The 21,146-nt window shown below is 58.2% G+C and overlaps 1 protein-coding gene across 1 annotated transcript in view; it reads left to right on the forward strand.

The window, feature by feature from the left end:
- CDH22 (cadherin 22) overlaps positions 1–21,146 on the forward strand; it is a 66,779-nt gene that overhangs the window by 23,591 nt on the left and 22,042 nt on the right. Inside the window, exons 4-6 of the mRNA XM_043553808.1 lie at positions 6,018–6,185; positions 9,737–9,930; positions 12,649–12,902. Of these exons, the coding sequence (XP_043409743.1) occupies positions 6,018–6,185; positions 9,737–9,930; positions 12,649–12,902 (616 nt within the window). The remainder of the gene's footprint in view (positions 1–6,017; positions 6,186–9,736; positions 9,931–12,648; positions 12,903–21,146) is intronic.

The raw sequence follows: 21,146 nt of genomic DNA on the forward strand, positions 1-21,146 counted from the left end.
GACTCAGTAGCCTGGGGTGCCCAGCAGAGAGCCCCAAAGGACAAACACCAAGGTCTGTGCCTTTTCTCAGCCCCTACCCAGCCTCCTTAACCTGCTCCATCCAGTTAGGGAGCCAAAGATGACACAGGATTGGTGGTGAGGGTTAGTTGAGATGCGGAGGAGGGAGAATGAGGGATGACAGTGAGATCCTGGCCAGGGCAAACCTTGGGGACCTGGATGAATGTAGGGGACTAGATCGAGGGGTTCCCACCTTTGGGTCTGGGGATGGGAAGGGGCCCCATCTACAGCAACAGAAGGAGGAATGTGGATTAAGGAAACTAGGAGCAGAAGAATGAGTGAATGTGCCCTGGGATCTGGTGCAGAGCTAATTAATTCCATTTTAACCATAGTGGCTTTAAGATGAGCGAAGGGAGGAAAGAAACATTTCGAACATCTAGGAGGCCGTCCGAAATATGGGCCCAGAGCTCTCTGAATAGCCGGGGCTCTTTAAGTTTTGGTCTCCCATGCACACAAGAGGGATAATAAATTCTCATCTCACATGATTACTGTGAGGGTCCAACGGGAGAGTTCCTTCACTCACTCAACAGCTCTTTGTTGAGTGCCTACTAAGTGCCCGGCTCTAAGCATATGGCAGGAGGCAAATCTAAGACCCTACCCTCCAGGAGCTTTCATCCAAGGAGGGAATACAGACAGTAAGCATATCAATGTGTAACAGAACGTCAGGTAGCAACAAGACACAGAAAGCAGGGTAAGGGGATTGACTTAGCTGAAGAAATCAGGACAGGCCTTTCTGGGGAGGTGACCTCGGGCAGAGACGCGAGTGAAGTGAGGGTATGAGTGTCTAGGAGGGAGCGTGCAGGCCAAGGGAGCAGCAAGCATACGAAGTGCTCGGCTCAGTATCTGCTACCTGCCCGTACACCGAGGGGCTGCTGCCGCTGCTGAAGCCTTCATTCATTCAGCCCGACGAGGGGGCCTTAGAGTTGATCCCCTTTCAGAAAGAGGAAGAGAGCGGACGTGGAAAGAAGGGAGGGGCCGGGATTGAGTCTGGGAGGTGGCAGGGGTGAGCAGTTGGAAGACCAGACTCCATGACGGTGAGGACCGCCAGGTTGTAAGCCAGAGCATGGAGGAGGGTGGCAAGTGGGAGGCCGTGGGGCCCAGGGGGCGGGGCAGGAAGGGCTCCCAAGAGGCCAGCAAGCGGGCACCAGGCTAGGAAGGTGAGGCAGCGCACACGAGCTCCCCGTCCCAGGGTCCTCAACTTGCTCAGTCGGAGAAGGTCTTTGCTGACATTTCCCAGGAAGGACCAGACGCCCCTCCCCCGCCCCCCACCTACCCTTGCCTTCAGCCCCACTGCAGGAGCCGCCCTGGTGCCATTCCCAGCCCGAGCTCCATTTCCCCAGCCAGGAATATTCCGCTGCTGCGGGTCTATATTTAGCAGCTGCTGCGAGGTACAGTCTGTTCTCGCTGTGCAGATAGCAGGGAGCAGAGCCGGAACGGGCCCTGAGAGGAAGGTGTGAGGGGAAGGAGGAGGCGGGGTGCCATGAGGCCGAGTGCCAGAGGAGGAATTAACTTGTGTGTTTTAAAGGCCAGGCCTGCCAGCAAGCCCCCCACAGGGGCTACGGGGACGGCATTTGTGGGCTAATGAGGCATCGCTTGGGCTCCAGGGCCCCTTCTGCAGAATTTGGAGGGGACAGCAGGGGTGGCGAGGACGACAGCTGGAACTGGGGGCGATGGGTGAGGACAAGGCTGCAGGGAGCCGTGGCCAGGTTCTAATTCCCAGCCCCCTCCACTACCACCGCCCCCGCAGGAATAGCAAGGCTCTCTCAGAGACTTCAAGATACCTGCTGAAAAGTCTCAATCGGGGCCAGACATGTCTGTTTTCCCGGGATGAATGAAACAAACCTTTGCCGAGCACCTCAGGATGATCAACTAAATCTGGTTTCTGCCCCCACGGGGCTTCTGTTCCAACAGAGAAGCCAGAGACCAACAGACAATGCCACCCACACAGTGAGAGGGGGGACAGAGGGTCCGTGGCCGTAGGTCAGGCAGTCCAGATGTTTACTGAACACCTACTATGTGCCAGACCCGATAGGTAAGATGATGAACAAGGCCAGTATGAACCTCTGCCCTCATGGAACTTATTTATCGGGTACCCAAATCCAGGAGTTGAGGAGTGGGGGGATCATCAAGGCATCCCCGGAATGTGAGACCTGTCACTGGCAACTTTGTCTCATTGAACCGTAGCCCCATTTTATAGAATAGGAAGCTGAGGCTCAGGGGGACTCAAGAACTTGCTCTAGGTCAGATAGCATGTAAATGGCGGAAAGAAGACTCGAACCAGCCTGTCTGACTCCAAAGTCCCTCCTTTTTGTACTGCCTCATATGTGACTCTGTGGCCCTTATGCCTAGTAGGTCCCCAATAAGTAGTAAGTAGCATAGTAGGTCCTCAGTAAGTAGATCTAATAAATGAGTGAACGAAGGGACTTAACCGAGCCAGAAGGTTTCAAGAACGACTGTAGGGGCGCCTGGGTGGCTCAGTCAGTTAAGCGTCGACTCTGGGTTTCAGCTCAGGTCATGATCTCACAGCTTTGTGGGTTCGAGCCCCACATCAGGCTCAGTGCTGGCAGTACAGAGGCTGCTTGGGATTCTCTCTCTCCCTCTCTAGCTGCCCTTCCCCCACTAGTGCTGTCTCTGTCTCTCTCACTCAGTCTCACTCAGTCGTGGGCTGATTTGGGACTTTTCCCCCAGAGCCGGGGGGAAAAGGCACCAGCCTCCAGGGTGCTCCTCCCAGCATCAGAAGGTGGGAAGTGGGGAGCGGAACATAGCAGGTTAACAAAATATGCCGTCAATTCCTCCCGCCCCTCTAGATAAAGTGACTTGGCCACTGCTCCTATCGAGAGGGGAAGTCTTGAGGGGTGCCTGGCTGGCTGAATCTGTACAGCCTGAGACTCTTGATCTCAGAGTCATGAGTTTGAGCCCCTCGTTGGGCTTACCGAAAAAAAACAAAAGAAAGAAAAGAGGCGGAGTCTTGAATCTGGGAGCAGAGACTGTGTTCTGCCAAGTCCCAGATTAGACCTTAGGAGACCTCGTGGCCTTCACTCTTCCTCTTCGAAGACCACCATCTAAGGAAGCTAGCCGGGCTGCTAGAGACAGGAGAAGCCCCAGCTGACAGCCAGGACCAGCTGCCACACATATGAGGCATGAGGCCACATTGGGCCTTTCAGGCAGCTGATGAGCCAGTGAAACGCGGCTGCACGAGTGAGCCCAGGAGAGGAACGGGCCCGGGAACGTGATTTCTCCATCAGCTATCTACGGCTGTATGACAAACTGCGCCCAAACATAGTGACTTCAAGCAGCAACAGTTTATTATTGGTCATAATTCTGTGCGTTGGCTGGGCAGTTCTTTTGCTGGGGTCACTCGTGTGGCAACAGTCAGCGGGCCAGTCAGCTGGGACAGCTGGCGTGGCTGGGCCCCTCCCTCCGTGTGGCCTTTCCTCCTGGGCTTTTTTCCAGCACAGTGGTCTGGGGGTTCCAAGAGGACAGGCCCCCAGCACACAAGGGCTGGTCGAGCCTCCGCTTTTGTCACGCTCGCTGATGCCGCGTTGGCCAAAGCAAGCTGCGTGGCCAAGAGTCCGTGTGCGAGGCGGTGACCCACGGGTGTGCGTGGCAGCTGGTGTGCTTTAGGGGGAGCACTGCAGCCTACCGCTGGGTGTGATCCCAGGGCTGGGTCTAGAGGCAGCAGAGCCGCTGGGTACCCACCTCCTAGTCTCCCAGAGATGACAGCTGATCATCTACATGCCTTCGCGGCCAGTTTCCAAGAGTTTAGTGTCCCCATGTCCTCTGGAGCTAGAAGTGGCAGGGGCAGCAAAGAGTCCACCCACGGGGGTGGACCTCGGCCAGAGCCTAGCCCTCAGCCCCACTCACGAGCTTTTGGCGCACGAGCTCACAGATGCTCGGCGGCCCCGAACCCCAACACCCCTCTACATTCAGTGAGGTCCTGGATGCAAAGCGAATGCACACAGCTTAGCAGGCGGTAAGGGCTCCACTGCTCAGCTCCCCTCCGGGCCCCTCTGACTGGTGCACTCAGGGAGCCCCTGTCTCTGGCCCGGTGGCCATGCCACCATCGGTCTGTCTGCTCTCCCTTTCCTCCCTCCCACCACCTTTCTTCACCCCTTCCCAGCGCTGTGACTCCGTTGTGTGTCTCGGTTGTTCTCTGCCTTTCTCTCCCCGCTCCTCTCTCTCCAGGCCTTTGGCTTCCCGTTCTTCCCTCTCCGTGTGTCCTCCTGAGTGTGCATTTCTCTCTGCTTGACCACCGCCCTCTTTTCCTCTCTCTTTCTGGGCTCCTTAGGTCTCCCTCACCGTCTGTTCCCTGGTCACAAAGGCACTGTCCCCAGTGCCTGTCTCTCTCTCTTCCCTCCTGCCTCTCACCAGGTTCCTCTCCATCTCTCTTCCCCAGGCCCCCGTGTCTTTTCTGTCTCTTCTGCTCTTTCCCTCCTTCCAGCCCCCCGGGGCAGAGAGCACTGGTGGGCCCACCTTCCCCGTTCAGTCCCCGCCATCTGGGGCTGCAGAGCCTCAGCGGACAGACCAGCAGAGGCCCCGGGCCCTCCCCTCATCACCAGAAGGGCGCCCTGTTCCCAGTCCCAGTGTCGGGGCGCAGCACCTGGGGCGGGTCAAGGAGGGCCTGCTCTGACCAGAACTGGGGTTGGTGGGGCGGGTGCTGCTACTGACATCTAGTGGGTAGCGTTATGCCACCCAAAGCGGCCATCGCGCCAAGGTTGAGAAGGCCCGTTCTTCGGGGAGGCATTGTATTTGTCCCATTTTACAGATAAAGAGGTTCAGAGCAAGGGATTTGCCCAAGATCACATGGCCAACAAATGGCAGATCTGGGATTTATCCCAAGTTCAGCTGCTTCTAAGACCCCTCTGACCTGGGGAAGACCATTCTCAGAGGGGTCATCAGCAGGGAGCCTGTTGAGGGGACTGGGAGGCCGCCGATGGAGGGTCTGCACGGCTCGTGATCAGACAGACGACACATTTTCCGTATCTCCGTGCGATCCCATAAGCGCAGGGCCACCTCCTAGATGCCCTCCCCCTGGCTCCCCCAGCCACACGTACAAATGCACACACGCTGCAACCTCTCCCCTCGCTCCGTTGCCTGTATTGGAGTCTGGGGGCTGTCTGGGGACATCAGGAGCCGGAGATTGGGTTTTATGGGGCGCATCGCGGGGTTGCTGGTGCATGACTCCACCTGGCGCTCAGGCCCCGGGCACCACCTGTCACCACCTGGTCCTCGGCAGGTTGGAGTGAGTGGCGGGGGAGGCTCTGAATGCCTCATCGACTCTCCCCTCCACCTTGGGCTCCCACTGGCAGGGAGACAAGAAGCCCGGCCTTCCGCTCGGCAGAATTAATCTTGCGGTCACCCCCATTCCTGCGGCCCCTGCCCCTCTTGCCCTGACAGCTTGAAGGATCACCTGATCAGTGGTCAGCGAGTGCCTGGACAGAGCATCTAGGGCCGGGCACAGGGACCCTAGGGCTGACTCCGGGGTGGAGAGGGGTGGGTGAAAATAAGAGCGCGCACTTGTAGCCGTGAGGGTGCACGTGCGTGGGCGTGTGTGCGATCTCACGCATGTTCTTGCGTGCGCTCTTATGTAAGTGTATGGAACGTACCCGGTGTGTGAATCCGGGTGAGTGAGCCGGCTCCCTGTAACACTCCGCGAGCCGCTGCTCCTTGCCTGGCTCTGGTGAGCGCCACCGACAGATGAAGAGCACATCTGTTTGAGCAGGTGTGAGTGCGAGGTATCTGCACGAGCACATCTGCGTGAGCGCGTGGGGGAGCGTGTGCCCTCGTGCGCGCCGGCCGCTGGGCCTGCTTCTGGACATTGCCACCTCCGCGTCTTCCGCGCTCCCCTCCTGAACTTGCCCGAGCCCGGCCGCTGCCCGTGGCGGGGTCTCCGTGTCAGCCGCCAGCTCGTGGGGGGGGGGGGGGGGGGCATCCGTGGCCTCACTCTCACTCACCCACAGGCGTGATCCGGACGGCCGTGCCCGACCTCGACCGCGAGAGCCAGGAGCGCTACGAGGTGGTGATCCAGGCCACAGACATGGCGGGCCAGCTGGGCGGCCTCTCGGGCTCCACCACCGTCACCATTGTGGTCACCGACGTCAACGACAACCCACCCCGCTTCCCGCAGAGTGAGTGAGGCCTTCCCAGGGGGACACGGTCACATCTGCATCTGCCCGGTAGACGCCCAGCACCTCTCCCGTCGGGCTGCCGTGGCGGCGGGTCCTGGGGGTGTCCGTTCTTCCTTCCAGGCCACCAAGCGACCGCATGACCTCATGCTTCCCCTTCGGCTTCGGCCAAAGGAAGGACTGGAATCTGTCTGTCTGTCCACCAAGTCACCCACTTACCCCCAGGCCCCCGCCCATCGTGCTTCCTGCAGAGGAAGCCCTCAGAGTTGTCTGATTTCCCACGCGGCCACATAACGGGGTTACCTTCCCACCCCTCGCTTCCTGCCGAGGCTGCGCCCCATCCGTCCACCTGCTCCAGCCCCCCGCTTATTCCATGTGATGTGCCGCAGACCCAAGTTTGCAAAGGGTAGGACTGGCGGGGGACACGGGGGTACAGACAGCGACCGCAGCACGAGGTCCGGGGTGACAGGCCCGTCCCCACAGTGAGCCCAGAGGACAGGGCCCTGTTCTGAATTCTTTCTGCTCTCCGCCTCTCCTGGCACAACCGGGGATGGGAGGCTGGCTCTCTGGCCGAGCCCCTCACCTCCCCATCAGCCCAGCCAGCCCCTCTGTCCAGGCCTCGGCTGGGAGCCGCACTGGGGAAGCTACCGAGGCTGGCAGAGACTAAATGCCGCGGGGAGCCGGGCTGATCCCTATCGGAGAGTCATTACTTGAGGTCTGCTGCTCTCACATTAGGCCCGCCACAGGGGACTGACCCCCGCGAGATAAGGGAATCCAATCCCTTAGCTGAGAGCGCACCATCATCAGGGCCTAGCGCCTCGGCCCAGACTCAGAGTGGGGTGGGCAGAGCCGGGAGCCAGCTCTGTGTCGCCGGGGGCCAGGGAGCCCGGTGCGGAAACTGGCCCGCCCACTCCCCCGGCCCAGCCGCACTGCTGATGGGGGCGCTTGGAGGCAGCGTGGGGACGGGTGGGGACCTCCCAGGCTCATGCCCAGTTGTGAGGGGCTCTGTGCCAACTCTGAGCCGCAAGCAGTGGGGCAGAGCAGAGGAGAGGGCCCCCGGGCCCCCGGAAGACTCTTGTCTACTCATTCGCTTATTCATTCTTTCTCTCTTTTGAACATTTCTTTATTGTGAGCCACGCACCCAAACGGGAGGGTGTAAAATATAAATGGCCCGTTTGGCAAATAATTCTAAAGCGGACACTTCCCGCAACCACCCTTGAAGACCACCCCCCCCCCGAAGCCTCCGTGTGCCTTTCCTGATCATAACTCACCCCCACACCCCCTCCTCCAGAGTTAAGCACCGTCTGCTTTTGAGATTGCCACCTCTTTGCTTTGGAGTCACTTGACCTATACACGCATCACCTGACGTCCCTCCTTAAGTTCACCTGTTTTTTTAACCTTATATAAACAGAATCCTACCATATAACCTGGTTGTGTCTTGCTCCCCCTCCCCCCCTTAAAACTCGTAGGTCATGCTTATGGCTACAATGTATTCATTGTCACTGCTGGATCGTGTTCCACCATGTACCCATTCTATGTTGACGGACATTTGGTTTGTTTCCAGTTTGAGGCCATTATGAAGGATACTGCTGAACATCTCCAAGTCGCGTTTTGCGCGCATTTCCCCAGTGTATGTACAGAGGAAGAGGGGAATAGCTGCCTCATGGCATGTACTCATCTTCAGCTTTACTAAATGCAGCCAGACTGCTCCCCCCACGAAAAAATGCACGCATCCGCTCTAGGACATCCTCACCAGCACTTGCTATTGTCAGACTCTTGAATCCGGGTTAACCCGGCCAGCGTAGACGAGTAACTCCTGCTCCTTTCCGTTCATTCACTCCCTAGTCACTCACACATTTCATTTATGTGACAGTTTGGTGTTCTGCCAGGCTTCGAGGACGCCTGATGAATAAGAGATACGGTTCCTGCCTTCCAGGAGCTCACACCCCAGACAGAGGAGAGACGAGAGAGCGGGGAGAGAACAGGCGGAAAGGGAGAGGGAAATGAGGGAAGCCTTACGAAGCGGGATGAGCTTGGTGGCCCTGGGGCACAGGAGCAGAGCCTGGAGGTTAGTCTGAGAAGGCTCCCTGGAGGAGGGAACATTCAGGAAGACTGAAGGAAGGGTAGGAATTGGGGAGGGCGCAAGAGAAGGGAAAAGAGAGGGCGATAAGGCATTACAAGTACCTCGGGCAGGTCTGGGCTCGGGGAGAGGGAGGCTGAGGCTGCAGACTTGGGCAGGGGCCAGGCAGCAAGCGTCCTGTGGGGCAGGCTGAAGGTCTCGGACAGCCTCACCTCAGGGCAGCGGGAGCTACGGAAGGGATTCAAGCAGGGGAGTGGCACCATCAGCCTGTTTTAGAAAGAGCCCCGCGCCGGCTGTTGTGTGAGAATGAATCAGAGGCCGCCGTTTCACACAAGTCATCCAGGCTTGGGGACTCCAAGAGGCACATCCCCAGCTCCACGGCCCCTGCGTCACCTGCACTGGCCCATCATTTCGCAAATGACCCTCATCTCGGCCTCAACTCTGGGACGAGAGCAGGGTACTGCTTGTGTCCCATCTGACCTCGTTTCTTCTTGTTTCTGCTCTGCTTCTCCCCTCCAGCCACAACGGCCATCTTGCCGTTCTTCAAACACGCCAGGCATTTACACCCACCTCAGGGCCTTTGCACCTGCCATTCCCTCTGTCTGGAATGCTCTTTCCCAAATATCTGCTTGGCCTACTCCCTCACCTCCCTCAGACTTTTGCAAAAATGTCATCTTCCCCGGGAGCCTTTCTTGATTCCCCTATTTAAAACTCCACACACACCCTCATCGGTATTCTCCGTTCCCCTTCCCCTACTTTATTTTTCTCCAAAGCACCTATCACCATTTGATATACTGCCTGTTTTACTGATGTGATTGTTTGTGTCTTTCTCTTCCTGCTTAAGAGGAAGGCACTGAGAGCTGGGATTTGGGTCTGTTTTGCTTGTTGCCATAAGCCCGGTGCCTAGAACTGCATCTGAGATGTCGCAGGTGCTTAACAAATCTGTGGAAATGAAGGAATCAATGTCATGAACACCAACGGCAACAGAAGAATCAGCATGAAGCCCCACTACCGAAATATAGTTTGTTCCCGTTATCGAGTAGCCACCATGGGCCAGGCTCTGTACTAAACACTTTTCATGCCCCATCACCTCAGTTAATCGGGATAATGGCAGGGCTGTTAGGAAGACACTATTATTATTTCCATTCTACAGATGAGGACACCAAGGCTGAGGATTACACAGCCAGGGCTGACTCCAGAGCCTGGGCCTTGACCGCTGTGCTCCTCTGTGCCCCTCGTGGGCAGATGGGGAAACCGAAGCCCTCCAATCTGCAGGCACTTTCCCTAACCAATCAGCAAATAAACCCAGGGTCAGAATGAGGACCCTCCTCTTTGCATTGCCCGCTTGGGAGCCCCTTGCAGACACTGTCCTCCCCGGAGCCCATCTGGACCCCCCCCCTCCTGTCCCCTAAAGCTGGTGGAAGTCAGGGTAGGGGCTGCTCCCCATCCCTGTTCACAGCTGTGTCCCCTACAGAGATGTACCAGTTCAGCATTCAGGAGTCGGCCCCCATCGGCACGGCTGTGGGACGAGTGAAGGCCGAGGACTCAGACGTGGGCGAGAACACAGACATGACTTACCACCTCAAGGAGGAGAGCGGCAGCGGCGGCCATGCGTTCAAGGTCACCACGGACAGCGACACTCAGGAGGCCATCATTGTAGTGCAGAAGGTGTGCCCCCCCCCCCCCGCCCCCGCTGCCTCGAGGGACTGGGGAGGCAGACCCAGGGTGGCCAGGTCTGGGAGGCCTCAGAGCAGCCAGACAGCCCCACCCCACTCGGCTCCAGAGATGAGGTCGCTCCACAGACCCAGGACCAGCCTGGGGAAACAGTGATGGTACCGGTCCCGTTTTGCAAATGAGAAAATGAGGCCCAGAGAGGATACGCGGCCTGTGCAGGTTGCACAGCTAGTTACGCGAGCCAGGATTCAAACCAGATTTGGCTCTGTGCTCGTGTAATCACTGCCACGGGCTCCTTCGAGTCCACACCCTTGACTCTCATCATTTCCTTTAATTCTCGTGTTTCCCTCTGAAGAGACTTCAGTCCTTCGGCCCATTTTTGCCAGTGAGAAAACAGAGGCTCAGAGGGCTAAAAGGGCTGGCCCAGGGTCACACCAGGAGGGGGCAGAGTCCGGATTTGAACCCCAGTTGGGCTGGTCACTCCAGGATGGGATGCTCGCTCCCTGCCCTTGTCCAGAAGCTAGCTCTCGCCCCCCCCCCCACTCAGCCAGATTGTGTCGCCCTAAATCTGCTGCTGTCAGCCTGGGTCCTGCCTTCTGGGACCCACAGCAACACCTGCCCCGAGGGCCCTTCTTTCACTCAATGAGCATCTAACCACCTGCTCCCTACCTGGCCTCCAGGGTGTGAAAAGAGAAGACCCCCAGTTTCTCCAGCTACTTCCCATAAGATTAAAATATAATAGCTATTACTACTAATAATAAAGTGTAGACTGTGTGCTAGGCACTCTTCAACTGCTTTTCATGTATTAACTTATTCGATCCCTAGGGTACTATTATTGCCCGTTTTATAGATGAGAAACTGAGGCCATGAAAATTCAATAATCTGCATCCAAGGTCACGTACCTTGCAGAGCAGAGTAGGGCTATGAGCCCAGGCAGTCTGGCTCCAGAATCCACCCTTTTTTTTTTTTTTTAATAATTTTTAAAGATGTTTTTATTTATTTGGGGCGGGGGGAGGGACAGAGAGAGAGGGAGACAGAGAATCCAAAATAGGACCCACGCTGTGAGCGTGAAGTCCAACATGGGGCTGGAGTCTACAAGCCATAAGATCATGACTGAGCCATCCAGGCACCCCACACTTTTTTTTAAATGTTTATTTATGTATTTGGGGGGCAGGTGCAGAGAGAGAGGGGAGGGGAGAGAGAGAACCCAAGTAGGCTCTGTGCTGCCAGCACAGAGCCCATGTGGGGCTCAATCTCATGAACCCGGTAAGATCAAGGCCTGAGCCGCAATCAGGAGTGGGATGCTTAACCAACTGAGCCACCCAGGCGCCCCCAGAATCTACCCTTTTAAGCTTACATGGCTTTCAGTCTTCTGAGCTCCATTTGTCTTCACTGGAAGATGAGCCCATTTCACAGACAGGGACCAGCATCACAGAGCAGCAGAGTCAGGTCCCAAGTCCCGCCTCTGCATTTGCTCTCATCCCCAGGCTGCTCCTAATCCCCTCCCCCCATCCCGGGCCCCTCCCACCTGCTCCAGCCCTGGCGCCTGAGGCGTCTCTGTGGAGTCACGCTGGCTCGGGGAGCGGAGCCCGTGCCTGATTGATGGCCTGGCTCCAAAGCCCATCGCTCACTCACAGGCTCGGCTACCGCCAGCCTCCCTGCGTCCTGATTTCCCAGGCAACAGGACAGAGGACGGAGGTGGCCTTTTTGCTGCTGGAGAAGGTGCGGGGTGGTGGGGGGATGTTCTGAGAGAAACGGAGGGTCGCTATGCACGGGGCAGGTCCCCAGGAAGGTTACCCTTGCCACTCAGATAGCTCCCCCCACACTACTGAGGTGGCTGAGCTCCACCGCTGTGATTTCTCTTTGCTGTAAGGCGTTGTCTTTAGAAGGCCGGAGCGGACACACAGCCCTGGAGCTCATTCATCAGAAGGTCACCCATTAGTACTCCCTGATGAGAAGCAAGGCTCAGCATGGGTTTAGCCAGATTTCCAAGGAAAGCTCTAAGGCAGCCTGGCTTATCAGGCTCAACTCACATTAGTTGCTGCTGCCTACACAGCACACCGGGGGAATGTCTCTTTAACCCTCACAACTGAGGCCCAGAGAGGCTAAGTAGACGGCCCACAGACACACAGCTAGTCAGCGGCAGAACCAGTGCGCTGTCCTCTCCCGTGAGGAGGGGCCAGGACTGGAGAGCTGCGCTGGTCCAGGTTTGAATCCTGCCTCTGCTGGTGACTAAGTGACCTTGGGCGAAGTTACAGAGCCTTCCGGGCCTCCACGTGCTCCTGTGTAAGATGAGAGAATCACAACCCAAGCCTCTTAGGGATGTTGTAAAATTAGATGCGTTAATGTATTTAAAACACTGGTGCCTAGTAAGTGCTTCGGGAATTAATACATGAATCAAATGCCCCAACATTCTGTGCTGGGAGGCGGGAAGTTGGGGGGGGGGGCGGGCAGTGGCCTTTAGCCCTGATGGGCTGTGTGTCCCTAGGCAAGACTGTCCCCTGCCGTCTCACTTTGCCCACCTGCGACCAGGGAAGGTTGGTCTGGGTCTCCAACCGCCGGTTCCTTGGTGCAGTCCATTACTCGGGCTCCCCGGCAGGGTCGACGTGACCTTGGGCCAGCCCCGCCCCCTCTGGGCCCGCCCCCCTCACCTCCTCTCCCCACGCGGACCCCACCCGGCCCTCTCACCCGCCCTCTGCTCCCTCCCCGCAGCGCCTGGACTTCGAGTCCCAGCCCGTGCACACCGTGGTCCTGGAGGCCCTCAACAAGTTCGTGGATCCCCGCTTCGCTGATTTGGGCACGTTCCGCGACCAGGCGATCGTGCGCGTGGCCGTGACCGACGTGGACGAGCCCCCCGAGTTCCGGCCGCCCTCCGGCCTCCTGGAGGTGCAGGAGGACGCGCAGGTGGGCTCCCTGGTCGGCGTGGTGACGGCGCGGGACCCCGACGCCGCCAACCGGCCCGTCCGGTGAGACCCCCGCCCGGGGCCACGCCTGCTGCCTGCTATCCCGCCACCGCCCCGCGGACGGACTGCGGGCACAGGGGGAGGGGCGGGGGGGGGGAGAGAAGGAGGGTGGACACAGAGACCAAGGAAACAGGTGTGAGAACGGTCACCGAGAGGCAAGGGACTCAGGACAAGGAGGGAGACCCAGGAGCGACGGACGCCGCAGAGTGAACCGGGCTCAGCCCCTCTCCTCTGTCTATACTGGCTCCCTCGGTGCCCTCAGCCTATCCATCTACAGGCCTATGACCCCCGATTCCACACTCTTGCTCACCTGGCCATCTGGCTCCCCTAGGCACCCCAGACTTCACCATGTTCAGCTCCAGGTCTCTCCACCCAAAGAAAACAAAAACATAAACACCCTAACGGTTGTTCAGATCAAAAATGTTGGAGACCCCCTGACTCCCGCCTCTCTCTCACACCTCCCTCCGAACCACCACCGGCACGTCCCCGCCATCCCCGCCTTAGCAGGCTATCCGGAATCCGACCGCCTCTCTCCACGTCTGCTGCTACCCCCATTCCTGCACTTCCCCCTACCCCGCGCTGGTCTCCCTGCTCCTGCCCCGCCCCCTCTTTAATCCGGAACTGGCCCGGGAGGCTCTCGATGCTGCCCAAACAGAAATCAGAGCACCGCCCCCCTCTGCTCAGAGCCTCCCCACCCCCCCCCCCCCCACCACCCAGAGGTGCCCATCTGGCTCAGAATAAAAGACCAAGCTCTCACAATGACCCCCAGAGCCATGAGCTCTGTACCCTCTCTGACCCTTGCTCCCATGGCCCTGCTTCCTAGTTCTCTGCTCAGCCACACTGGCCCCCTCACAGCCCCACAGATGTACCAAGCTCACTCTCGGCCTCCGGGCCCTTTGTGACTGTTCATTCCTCTGCCTAGAATGTTCCCCTCCTTAGTAGCCCCGCAATCTGTCGTCTTACTCCCCCCCCCCCCCCCGTCTTTGCTCGGCACCCCCCCCAACCCCCAGCCCCACCGCATCACGATCTAACATACGACCTAATTTTCTGACTACTTTGTGTGTCTCCGTTCCACTATAAGATAAGCTCCGTGAGGGTAGGGGATTCTGTTTACCCTCAGGGCCTAGCCTGACACCCAGCACTCAGTGGACACTCACTGCCTGCATGGTGAGTGACTGGAATAGAAAAGCAGAGAAAGATAGAAAAGAGACAGAGAGAGACTCAAGGGGATGGGGAGAGACCCCAATGGGAGGAGGAGGCCAGAGAGAGGGGGGAGCCAGTGGAAAGAGGGGGAGTACCTAAAAGAGGCAGAGGGCCTACCTGACAATGTAGAGACAGCGGAGATTTGCTGAGAAAGCCAGAAAGGGGAAGAAAGAGAAACAGACACAGGGAGAGAGAGGGGCGAGCAGGGAGGGAGGCAGGAGGGTCGAGGGGAGGGGACGCTGCAGCTCTGTCGGTGTCCCTGACTGTGACCCAAGCTGGAAGAAGGTCGGACAGAAGAGAAGGGAAGAAAGGCTGCAGCTGAAACTGATCCAGAGGACGTCAGGGGGTAGGGGCAATGGCCATTGTTGGACAGACAGGAAGGAGATTCCTGAGCTCCCTGCTTCCTCCCCGAAACCCCTGTACATAATAAGTAAGTTGTCCCTGAACCAACTATGTGGCTGAGCAGTGAAGAGAGGGAGAAAGGAGGTTAGTTTGAGGATCTCTGCATTACACAATTCCGGATGGGTAACATTCCCATCACCATCCATGGGAATGGTTCTCTGAGTTGTACAGTGCACAGCCTGTGCAATCTTACATGGCGGCCCCAGGTGAGGACGCAGAGAGGCCATCCTGCCACTGTCTGTGGGCTCCCAGACTGGGAAATGCCCTCAGGGGTCTTAAAAGACCTCCTTGGAGGAGGCAGGAAACTAACCGAGCTGGTCCCTGTGTATGGTCAGGTGTAAATACGAGGTGAAGGGCATTCCAGGCAGAGGAACAGCATGTGCAGACAGATGGAGGCAGAGGAGTGGTAGATGTGCCTGGAGAAGAGCAGCTGTGATGGCTACAGTGGACTGAGGGAGACGAGGCAGCAAAAGCCAAGTCTGACAGGCCTCGAGGGCCTCTGTCCAGAGGGCCTGGGCCGCCCCTGCCCTCCTCACTGCCAGAGCCGTCCTGCCGCCTCTGAGCTCCTCCGTTGCCCTTCCGCCCAGGCATCTGGCGGCATCTCCCTAGCCTCTGGCTGGACCGCAGACCTCTCCCAGGAGGGAATGGTCACCCACGTTCGGGAGGAAACTGAGGGCCAGGCCGGGGAGGAGGTGCCCCCGGAACCTTCCCAGGGAGTTGACAGTCAGGAGTAGGAGCTGAGTCCTTGCCTCCCAGGTTAGTGCTCCTGTCTGCCTGCTCCCCTCCCCTGCAGTGTGGCTCTCACACCCCCTCTCAGTCTCCCCCCTCCTCCCTCCCTTGGCTTCCCTTTCCTCCGGCTTTTATCTGCTCGGAAAGGGCCAACTTTGAAACCAGCTTCTCACCTTCTTTCATCTCTCTTTGCTGGCCCCTTCCCTGGGGCTCCTCAGCGAGGAGGAGCTCGAGACAGGTCCAATTTAACACCACAAACATTTACCCAGCTCCTCCTCATGCCCGCCCGGCCCTGAGCCAGGCCCGGGGAAGCTGACTCAGCCAAGGGCAGAGCTGGGGAGGAGCACCCCCGCCTACAGAGGACAGACATGGAAACAAGAGGCCGGTGAGGTGCCACTGAGAGACCGAAGGGCTCCTCCTGGGACCCATGTACTGCCCAGAGCCCAGCTTGTATCCCAGCTCCTGATCTCTAAGGGTCAGCGACTCGAGTCACCACCTACACGTTGAGTCAAGGGGAAACAAAGGTAAAAAAGCCTCTTCCCCAGACGCATAGAGTCTGCCTTCTCCCGGGGCGGGGACACAGTCAACAAGTAGTGAAGCATTCGTTGGCACAGTCTTGAAATAATTGCTGAGAAGAGCTATGAAGGGAGTAAACAGGGTAATGGGATAAGGAGGGTTGTGGCAGCAGGGGCTTCTATGGAATGAGAAGTTGAGGGGTTGACAGATGAGCTGAGATCAGATACAGAGAAAGGCCGACCTGTGAAGCTGTGAGGAAGAGCAGTCAGGTTCAGGTGGAGGGAACAGTGAGTGCAAAGGTCCTGAGGCAGGGGCGGCTTGGTATGTTCCTGGAGGTGAAGACATTAAGTGGTGTCCTGGGAGATCTTGCCTGCCACATTAGGCACCCGGGGAATGCAGAGGTGCAGATACACAGAGTGATGTCCTTCTGAGTTCTGCACTGGCGAGAGCGGACAGTGCCTCGCATTGTGGCATTTCCCCCTCAGGAGGAATCATACTCGTTTTGCAGAGGGAGCTGGAGCACAGAGAGGAGAAGTGACCCTCCCAGTGTCATGCCGCTTGAAAGGGGAAGGAATGGTTTCACCCATTATTGTCAGCTTCTTGAGTCCAGCCTCCGGTTCGTGTCTACCCCTGCTTCTTACTCTCTGTGTGGTTAGGTGTCCTCCCTTGTGCGGAAGGCACAGAGGCGAATCAGACGCGGGCCGACAGGAGGGCTAGGCCCCCACGTGAAGGCATCTAGTGACAGATCTAAGTCCCAGTGGTCTTGGCCTGAGGCAGGGGCTGGGGGAGTACAGAACTCCACGGAAGGGCAAGTAATCGGTGCGCGCCACGGAGGGGAGTGAGCCCAGGCTTCCCCAGAAGGCCCCAGAGCAAGGCTGAAGAGGCGAGGTTGGACCAGGGAGAGGGCGCTCCAGGTTGGGGTGACGGGGAGCGCCGGGCGATAGGAACAGAGCCATGGAGCCAGGAGGTTAAGTCCAGCCGCAGGATGATTAGCTGGACGAGCTCGTGTCAGGGTGTGCGGCGATGAGGACAGAGGGGCACTTGGGACAGGCTGGGAAGGACCCTGAACGTCAGGCGAAGCAGTGGGACTCTGTGCTTAGGCGATGGGAAGCCTTGGAAGCTTTGGAGGGAGGAAGGACGGCGCTCGGATGGGCTCATCTCTGAGGGGCAGAGAGGCCCTTGATCAGCCCAGCATAGCCCTACAGCCCGGCGGGTCTCCCTTGAACACTGAAAACAGCCAAGCCCACACCGGACCAGAGGGAGCAAATATCTCATTTCCTCCCGGCTCTGCACAGTGGGGTGCGGCAGAAAGTACGTAGGCTCTGGAATCAAAGAGGGCCTGGCTCGGAATCCCAGCTCAGTTATAGAACCGTGGGAAAATCACTGGACCCACAGCGAGCCCCAGTTTTCCCATCTCTAAAATGGGCATCACGATAGTACCTGCCTCATTCTTTCACTCGAAAAAAAAAAAATAGGTATTAAATGTCTCCTGTGCCCTACTAGGTTCTGTGCTTGGCGCTCCCAGGGTTGGAGGGAGGCTTGTTTGGCACATAGTAGGTCCTCAGGAAATGGACATTACTATTTTTCTTCGTGGCCTGGTCACCCGTTTCTACCCTTCATTCCGCAGCCAGTACTAACCACATACGAATTCCCAGGCATCATGTGTGGGCTTTAAGTGGGTGTCTTAAGCCGGGGCTGGGGGGGGTGCGGGTAGGAGAGAGTCACAGACAGGGTGGAGGGGGCAGAGGGGACTCCCTGCTGGCGGGTGGGGGAGCCCCTTTTGCATCTGAAGAGATTCTTCCTCCAGTAGCTCCGTCATTCAGCCTCCTACCGAGCCCACAGGGGAGCGCTGGGCAGCCCATACACGCGGCAGCCTCAGCCTTTCGTGTTTATCGTGCCTGTGTGCGCTGTCTATGCAGATAGTTACGTGGAGAAAAACCACATGCACACCCGGGGCCAGGAAGCGGTACCCTCCCCACTCCTCCCACCCTTAACCTTGACGACGGCGGCAGTTGGGGCTGTTAGAGTGTGTGGGAGTGCCCGCAGGCGTACCCGGCCGGCCCTGAGCGGCGTGTTCTTAAGACCTGAGGCCCTGGACCCGTGTGGGCTGGGAACCTGGCTCTGCCACTACGCAGCCCTTTCGACCCAGGGCAAGGCATCCGGCTTCTGAGAGCCCAGTTTCCTCATCTGCGACATGGGGGTGATAAGAGTACCCGGGAAGATCTGAGGAGCTCACGCGTGTAAAGCCCGCCCTCAGGCCTGGCAAAAAGCATCAGAGCTGACTCACCGGGCACGCGGCAGGTGCCCAGCGCTCTCGCGAGTGTTGTGCTGCTGGTCGCTTGTCTAATCCTCGCCGCCGCGGGGTCAGCAGTAAGGCAGGTATTGATAGTATCTCCATTCTTAAGAGGAGGAAACTGAAGAACAGAGAGATTAAGTGATTTACCCAAGGCCACACAGCTAGATTTCAAACGTACACCGCTGGGCACCAGATCGGCACTGCAGACCTCCATCCCGGGGCCTCCCCTGCACGCGTGCACAAGCGTGCACACGCCCGCGCGCACACACACTAGCTGACACCTACCCACACTCTCTCGATGCGCTTCTCCACCCACACCTGTGCTGCTTCCCCTTCCTGCCCTCCAGGCCCCCGGCGGACTGAACCAGGAGCAGGACCTTCCAGACTCACAGCTGCCTCCTACCCTTCTCAGCCCGCTGGCAATACTCTGGGCCGTCCATACAGGGTGCCTCCCACAACCCCTCCCCCCCCAACCCAGAGCACACGGACCACATTCTGGGTGGGAGGGGCTCCTGCGTACCCCTTACCAGACGGTTCTGAATAATAATTAGAATAACAATAGTTCCCTCTCACGGAGTAATTTTCCTAGAGCTCAGCTAGGCACCTTATCCCCCAGCTAGGCATTTAATCCTCCCAGCAACTCGCAAGGTAGGATTATCATTTCCATTTTGCTCAAAATTAAGGTTCAAAGATGGAAGTGACTTGTCAGGGGCATCGTAGACTTGGACCCACACCCAGGGCTAAGCGGCTGCCTCTCTCGAGTGTTTGCTTTTCCCACAGCACAGCAGTATCTCTCTCTTTCTCTCTCTCTCTCTCTCCCTCTCTCTCTCTCTCTCTCTCTCTTTCTCACACACACACACACACACACGGTTTCCACCCACAACACAGACCAGCCGCACAACTCATGCACCTACACGTGAGGTCCACAAGCCTCCCACCTCCCGCCGCCCCCCCCATGTTTGCCAGGTCATGCTCCCTGCCTCCTGCCGCGCCCCTCCACCCCTCCCTCCCGCTCACTGGCTGGCTTCTTGAGCTGGAACAAAACCACCTGGGCTCAGCCAGCCACGCTGACCTGCAGCCCCAAGTCTTTTGCTGGTTAATGGCAGGTCCCTGCGGCCCGCCCCACGGCCTTGGGAACAGCTGCCTCCACTTAGATTCCAGCCGCCCCTTCCCCTCCAGGAGGGAACAAAAGAGAGAAGCCGGGAGGAGAGAGAACAGGAGGGAGGTCTGAGCAGGAAGGGGAGAAGCGAGAAGGTGGTAGGCATCCTTCCACAAGCTCTCACATCCGGCTCCCCCCAGTGATCAGGAGCCCCAGGCTGTGCAGGCCTTGGCCTTCTCCTGGACTCTGTTCTCCCACCGGTAAAACCAAGAGGAGGTTCCTTCCAGCTGAGCTGACACTCAGAGGTTGGTTCTTCATCCTCTGGACCCAAACATCTGTCAGGGCCAGGCTGGGGGCAAAGGGGACCTGAGGCGCCATGCTTCGCAGTTTTGGATGGTTCAACGAGCTAAAAAGAACTCTGGGTATAGAGTCCCCAGTTTGGGTACAAATTCCAATTCTGTGACAGTCCCTGTGCAATTTTAGGCAGGGTCATCACTAGCCCACATGGCGTCTTTGCATAAATAAGGAAAAAAATCCCTCTCTGAGAAGATACTCCCTCAGCTAGGACATGTGGCTTGGCAAGCTGAACACTGACTGGTTAGACCCTTCAGCCTGGTACCTTTGTGCAGGACACAGCCTGCACAACCGTACGTGGCAGTCCTAAGCTTGGCAAGTTTCCTCTCTGAGCCCCAGTGTCTTCCTCTGTAAGACGGGGGAGATCCCATCAGCATCACAGGATGCTAGGTGGTCACCTCATCTATCTCGTTTTGCCCTTTTATCCCCGGGACGTAGCACAGAGGAGGCACTCAATGTCTGGGCGTAAAGGACCGCACAGAGAGCTGGCTGCAGGAAAAGCAGGCTACAAACTATTAAGTGCCGTCTAGTGGAAGGAAGTGTCATCTTAGGTCACTTTCACCCGGGTCAGGAGGGCCCAGGTTGGTCAGGGGCAAGGAGGGGGTGGGTTTAGCAGCTGAGGGACAGGAAGGAGAGTTAGTGGGGGCTGGGGAGCCTGGCTGTAATGCCCACTATCCCCACAGGCACAGCCTTTTATAGTGGGTCACACAGTTTGCCTTCGCTGCCTTTGCCCCCATCCTAGTAACTATGCAAAGAATAAGGGCTGTCACCTATGCCCAGTCCCATGAATTAGCTCCTCTAACCCACACCCGTGTGAGATGAGTATAAATCACCCGTTTTCCAGATAAACAGAGGCCAAGGAGGTCAGTGACTTGTCCAACGTCACACCGGTAGAGGAGGTAGGCCAGGATTCAAACCCAGCTCTGTCTCAGACCCGTCAGTTCCACTGGGTGTCATCATTCCCATTTAACAGATGAAGAAACGGAGGCCCCTGAAAGTTTGGTAATGCAGCTAAGCCCCACTGAAGGGTCCACCTCGGGACTTTGTGCCTCCAGCAGGGGGGCGTTTCTCGTGTCCTCACCTTCCTGGGCCTCAGTTTCCCTTCTCGGAGATGGGGAAAGGGCCCCTCTCCGCCCTGTGGGAGGGGCCTGGCGGCTCAGGCTGAGCCCCGCCCTGCCGCGCTTCTTTGTCCTCGTCGCACAATGCGCCCTTGCTTGGCATTCGAGGCCTTTGTGGGCCGCGCAGCCCCGCGGCGCCCCCCGCCCGCGTTATCAGCGCCGGGAAGCGGCGGCCGGAGCTGGCGGGGCCTCTCTGGGCCGCCGCCCGAGACATGTGTTGGACACGGGCCTTTCAGGCCTGGAGCCGCCGCACAAAGGCCCGGGAAGAAGGCGGAACAAAGGGCTTTTTCACGCGGCAACTGAAAAGCCGCAGATTAGCTCGCGCGTGCTGCGCAGGCGGGGAGGGGCCGCCGGCCACCCCCCCACCCCCACCCCCACCCCCACCCCCACCGCCGCCCAGACCCCTCGCCACTGCACTCGCTCAGCCCGGGTCTCTGGGGCTGGGGCCTCCACGCCGACCCCCTCTTTCCTGCTCCGAATTCCCCTCCCCCCCGGGACACGTCCAAGCCCTGAATTCTGCGCCCGGGGCG

This window comes from Prionailurus bengalensis, chromosome A3 (genome assembly GCF_016509475.1).
Source record: "Prionailurus bengalensis isolate Pbe53 chromosome A3, Fcat_Pben_1.1_paternal_pri, whole genome shotgun sequence".
NCBI classification, from domain to species: Eukaryota; Metazoa; Chordata; class Mammalia; order Carnivora; family Felidae; genus Prionailurus; species Prionailurus bengalensis.